General features: G+C 34.8%; 1 protein-coding gene across 1 annotated transcript in view; it reads left to right on the top strand.

The window, feature by feature from the left end:
* Positions 1-5,542, top strand: part of LOC113803254 (protein tramtrack, beta isoform) — a gene marked incomplete in the record, with an annotated part of 16,422 nt that extends 10,880 nt beyond the window's left edge. Inside the window, 2 exon segments of the mRNA XM_070141208.1 lie at positions 888-1,551; positions 5,366-5,542. Coding sequence (XP_069997309.1) covers positions 888-1,551; positions 5,366-5,393 — 692 coding nt within the window.
* Positions 5,543-6,572: the final 1,030 nt, after the last annotated feature.

Here is a 6,572-nt window from a genome sequence, read left to right as displayed (position 1 = left end):
ACACATGCACCCACACAACCACACACACACACACACATACACAAACACGCATACACACACACACAAACACACACACACATGTACACACACACACAAACATATACACACACACACAAACATGTACACACACACACACACACACACACACACACACACACACACACACACACACACACACACACACACACACACACACACACACACACATCTACACCCACACACACATGTACACACACATGCACACACAAATGCACACACACACTCACACATGCACACACACACACACAGACACACACACACACACACACACACACACACACACACACACACACACAAAATCACACAAAATCACGCACATGCACATGTACACACATAAAAACACATACACATATTCTCTTGAATTCTCAGACACTCATTCTCTCTCCTCTCCTCTCTTCTCTCCCTCTCTCCTTCCCTCTCCTTCTCCCCCTGCATTCTTCCCTTTCCCTTTGCCTTTCTTTCTTTTTCTCTTCACCCTTTCCCTCATTCTCTATATTCTGCTTTTCCTTTCTTTCGTCTCACTATATCCTACTTCTATTCATCACTTCTTTTCTCATCTTATTCTTCCGCTTCTCTTATTCTCTCGCCACATTTTACTTTACCAACTTTACCTTCTCCTTGCTTCCCTTTCATTCTCTCTCATTCCTTCTTTCCATTCTTTTTCTTTTGTCTTTTTCTTTAAAAATTTTATCATCCATTCGCATTTATTCCATGTATTGAACTATGAAATGATTGTAGATAGAAACACATAACAAACGCATACATTATGCATATGTGAATTCATTAGATATACAGAATTTTATCCTTTAAGTTCTAAGCACTATATTGACAGTTCCTCCATATTTTAGGGAGGCAACTTGCAAACGATCCATCTGCAAGTTGTGGCCAAAGTTTCTCCTGGAGTGGAGCAACAGCCACACCAGTGTCTTCCATCCTTTCTCTTCTGCAGCGAGAAACAACATTCTCATCGATAGGTGGAAGGAATGTTCTCGAGACTGGAGATCTATCACCTCAGTGGAATAACAGAAAGATGTCTATTTGCAACAGTCCTGGAAATAACTCTTTGAAGGAACAGAGCAATAGTATACTTGAGAGTTTGTCTCTGGGGTATTCAGCCAAAGAGACCTGTGAGGTGGCTGCTTCCCAAGCATGGAGCAATATTATGAACTCGCAGCTCAGTTCATTCAACCCATCGCAAGATCTCAATACCCAAACAGAATCTGCTCCTAATATGTGTTCAACAGAAGCCAGTCCTGAAAATAATACTGGTCCGTCTTGGAATACATCCAGGATAAATGAGTTTCCAGTTTTCCAACAGATAGCTGAAGTTGAAAACTCAACCCCAAGTTCATCAGATAGATTCCCTGCAACCAGTAACACTGACATGGAGATGCCCCAAGCCTGGAGCATTGCGGGGCAGCAGATGCCAACAGGACAAGAAGAGCAGGAAACAGGGAATGTTCCAAATGAAAACAAGGAGTCCACAACACCACAGCCACTTACAGAAGCAAAGTAATAACTATTTAGGACAAGTATGAAAGGTTCTTAAGAATGTTTAGTTATGTAGAAATGAGTTGGTTCACTGGTTGAAGTACTGTTTACTGTCAACTCATTTGCAGTATCAAGTCAACTTTTCTTCTTATTAGACTTCTCAGTCACCTATTTCTGTAGGAAAGCTTAACATTAGTATCACATAGCAAAGTAGTGACTAAACAAAGCAGATAAGTACATGGGTTGAATATTCTGAATTCCTGTGAATGTGATAATAGAAATGCTGATGTTAGTGTCTTATATCCAGAAATCATTCTGCCATTATGTTTGCTTTATTGTAACAGGCAACCCTTTCTACCAGTGGGAATGAATACAACTGTCATTGTAGGTGAATACATGTGATAGACACTAGAGGAAATCAATTATATAGGTATTCTAGTAGATATTGTAGTTTATAAAAAAAAAGTCCAAGCTTTTTGCTAATTGTCTTCTACTACACAGCACCTCTTCAGTAGATTTATGAGATAAGAAAGATATTCCAAAATCTTATGTTAACATTCCTTCGACAATATTTTAGTTGTGTCTGTGTTGCTGTATATTTGTCCAGTAATCACATTAGTCAAGGCATACTACTCACAATTAAACTTTTGTAATGGCAAAAACCACTAACATGAAGCACTAAAGGTGCTGTCACATTCACACTTTTTTGTCAATTAATCATAAATTGTAAACCTTATGAGGCACAGTCACATGGGTAAAAGAACTATTGAGTCAGTCACACAAAACAATGATTTTGCATACCTTCCTCTTCAGTTTCTTCTTTGTGTACCCACCATCTCTGATATCCCAGAGGTAACATTTCTCTTCATGAGGAATTCCTCAGAAAGGCTTGTCCAGACTGGAGAATTAGCACGATCTGTCATGATATCGAAACTGGAGAGGAATGGCATTGCACTGCTCTCACGGATGTAAACGAGATTGCAAACATTTAATTTTTTTATTAATTTTATTAATTTCTGTAAATGATAAATTTAATTTTTGCTAATCTGTTGTTTTATAGTGTATATACTAAATTTATTCTCATATTTTTTATGCTTCAATTAATTTTCTTTAACAAAAATGCAAACATTCCTAAATATAGCTCCTGATTTGACTATTCTTGGTTAAAAAAGTTGACAGAAAGGTTTTCAAATGGAAACCATTGTTATCCTCGGACTGGAAAAATGACGATTCGCTAAAAATTTACAAAATTACAGGAAATTGTTTAAAAAATTGACAGAAAAAGTGCTAGTGTGACAGCACCTTAACTTGTATTTGTTTGGACTAATATTTTTAATCCATCAGATTTAGTAGGATGGGTTGAAATTAATTGCAGATGTACATAAGGAAGAGGAAGTGTATCTCTTTCTGCTAAATGAGAGGCCTTTGCTTCAGATGCAGTTTTAGGTTACCCTCTACCGTTGCATTTTAATGACTGTCAGTTTATTGATGTGCTGACAAGAGGCACAAAAACGTATGATCTCTGTATAATTATAATTTATTTTTAGAAAAAAGTTCCCACAGCTGGACTTTATTGAGTATCTGGTTTAATCATGAATGTCATGATAAGTTGGGTTGAAAATTATGAAAATGAGTTTTCCTTTGCACAAGATGTAGTTTTAGCTTGTAGAGTTTTATGGTTGAATAACACAGTTAATGGTTTTAAGGGAATTAACATGATTATTTAACACAATTACTTTTGAGTGACATAGGTTTGTGAAACAGATGATACATTGAGTGGGTAGAAGTCTTTGGTAGAAGATCACAAGTTTGTCAGAAAGATTGACCATGCCAACACAAACATCTTGAAATATTGGATACATATAAACAAAAACTTTATTTCTGTTGCATTAATAGGAATGTGGAAATGATACATTCATATCACTGACAACACAATTGATTGTGAGTCGTTTTGAACGATGAGGCTCATTCCAAATTATAGAGGCAAAGTGCAGAAGACTGCTTTATGTCTCTTAATAAGTAATGTGGTACATTCACCGTACTACTGTCTATGTGAGACTCCTATGCTAATTGCTAATTTGGATTCTAATGGAATTGCAAGGTACTGACCAAAAAAATGGAGCCTTGTAGTTTGGTTCTTGGTTTGCTGTGGGTCTGTTAATATACAGGTGATGCCATATGACAGGTGACATGTATTTTCATTTTCACATTTCTTATGGTCATGTGTACTTCAGCTTATTTATTTACTCTGTTATTAACATTACAGTCAGACATGTAAGTACACATACTGAAATAGATGACATGAAGAAGGAAAAAGAATTAAAATGGAATGGATTTTTTTATTTTTTTTATTTTAGATGTGTATGAATTGGTTAAAGGGCCATTTATAGGTTATGCCAAAGATAATTGTGTGCATCTGCTTTACATAGATTAACAAGTTATATTGAATTTAATGGCCGTATCACAAGTGAACTTTACAGTTTGAAGGAAGTTGTATGAATCTCGTTAAAGAAAGGAAGGACAGATCTGTCAATTTCAATTAATTAAGTAGATTTATAGTGTACATAAGTTTTTATATTTATTTATTGTATTTCTTAGTTCTGATTATTATTTTTTTTTTATACTAAAGTACTTTTTAAGGTTTTTGAGGCACCTTTCACACTTTAAACATGTGGACAAGCTGCTTAATTATAAGGATTATGAGTAATAAAAGTACTGATGAACATTCAGATTTCTTATGCGTTCGTACTGTAGTAATGTATGCAAGATATATTTGTAAGGTCAAAGAAATTATTTACAAAAAAAAAAAAAAAAAAATCCAAAAGAAACTGGTTGAGTCTGCACTAAGATATTCAAAAGTATGCTGAATCTATAAGGAATCGGTGATGAGTATATGCACCGTAATTATGTTTGTACAAAAATATTTATTTTGCACAGGACTTGATTATTAGGGAGTAAATGTATTAATAGGAGGTGCAATCAACTTGATTGGATATAAAGCATCCTATTAGTTGAATTCTCAAGGACCAAAACCTTATAATCTCATATGAAGTTCTTTTACCCACTCAATGAATATTCATGGAAAGACTATGTGCAGTTATTCACCGGGGACAGATTATTAGCTTTTTCATTTGTTTATATCCTCAAAACCTTTTTTCACATATGCAGCTTTCAAAGAGTGTGATTTAAATTTTGTTAGGAATTATTACAAGCATTTAGTCAAATGAGAGAAGAAGGGGATGTTTGTAATGAATACATGTGTACATCATTACTGATATATTAACTAGACTTTTGGAGTTGTGAACAATACTTTATATGTAAGGTAATTTATATTATGTGCAATGATTAGGTGATGGTATGAAAAACAATATACTGTATATTTGCAAAGTGATTTGGTGTGAGGCCTAACTTTTCTACATCAATGTGATGTGTGAAAGATGGTAATTTATATTCTTATTGCAAATTATAGTTAGGATGAAAAAATGGACTGGGCAAGGGCGATAAATGTGAGCTGTCAGAAATTACTAGTAGCTGGCTGGGTGCTTCAATAATCTTCCCCCCCTCCTTTGCCCAACAGTCGTAAATGTTTGAAGAAAGTCCAAGGCCATTAGATTATGAGTAAGATATGATTCTTCACTAAAGTAGCTTTCAGTCAAATATATTTTTTTTATTATTCATCTTTGACTCTTTCCTCTTTGTTTTCTTCTTTCTTTTTCTTTCTCTTCTTCTTCATCCTCCTCTTCCTCTTTTTCTTGTAGAACCTTGAGTACAATAATGCTCCAAAAGGAAATTCCCAAAAAAATAATGGTTAGTGAAGGTGCTGTTCCTCTTCTAGGGGACGGGAGGAGTTTCTTCTGGGCTGACGCCAGGGTTGCCATCAGGACTGCCAACTGTCATGCCATCAGCAGTATCGCCAGGACTGTCGGGAGGAGGACCTCACATTTGCCACTATTGTTCCCGACCATTCTACTTGCGGTCAGACCTAACACGGCACCTGAGAATCCATACAGGAGAGAAGCCCTTTAGATGTCCTTATTGTGAACACACAACAGCCAGGAAATCCAGCTTGAAAAAGCATTTATTAAGCAAGCACACCCAGATTGCCAATAGTTGAGTTTAGGATTTTTATATATATATATATCTTGCTAATTTTTACTAGAGAATGAATTTTTTCATTTCAAAATTTGAGATCTGTTTTAAGCAAATTCTTATTTTTTTTAACATTTGTACTCATGATTAGCATTGCTACTAATACCAAAGAATTTTTAATATTACAATTTTTGTGTGATGGAACGTCATAAAAGTACTTAATTAAAGTCCAGAAATACAGTTAGCAACACTTCCTCTGCAGTTTTTGTATATTTTACTTTAGACGAGTTTTATTCTACAGAAACTCCAAGGTCATTCAGTTGTGTTATTGCAGATGAGCTTTATTGATGCTGTCATGCCAAATTAGTTTACAAATAAGTTTTAAAAATCTTTTGTTATTTGCAATAACTGCAAAAAATATACAAAGATCTTATCTGCATATTTTTCAAATTCCTTTGTACATTCTGAATATGAGAATGTATTTTGGTGTCATATTTTTTTCCCAATCTCAAAATACACTTGCAAAAGGATCACTTTGTTTGTGTGTATATAGTTTATATTTCAAAGGTAGGGTATTATTTGGCATTACCTTCCACTTCTTTATACATTTATGTGAAGTCTTTCATCACGGCAGATTTTACGAACATACGAACAGACTCTAGTGTAAACTGCTGTCATTATTATGATAAAGTTTTAAAGAGTTGTGGGGAAGAAAGGCTTTTGAGGATTTTTTCTTTGCCTTTAGTGCTATAGTTGTATAATTCATTGTATAATTCATTATTATGCCATATTTGTCACTATTATTTTTAGTAATGTCTCCTAACTGCATTATGATATTTGCAGCTTTACAGTACACTAAAAGGCACTCATTTTAGAATGTTTTTTAGTCCATTCCTTCTGGAACATGATTATAACAAAATGGTATGCTGTACACTCTCTCTGTCTGTCTCTCT

This window comes from Penaeus vannamei, chromosome 27 (assembly GCF_042767895.1).
Source record: "Penaeus vannamei isolate JL-2024 chromosome 27, ASM4276789v1, whole genome shotgun sequence".
Lineage (NCBI taxonomy): Eukaryota > Metazoa > Arthropoda > Malacostraca > Decapoda > Penaeidae > Penaeus > Penaeus vannamei.
The sequence above is the reverse complement of the archived record's forward strand: the minus strand, read 5'-3'. Positions and strand labels throughout refer to the sequence as shown.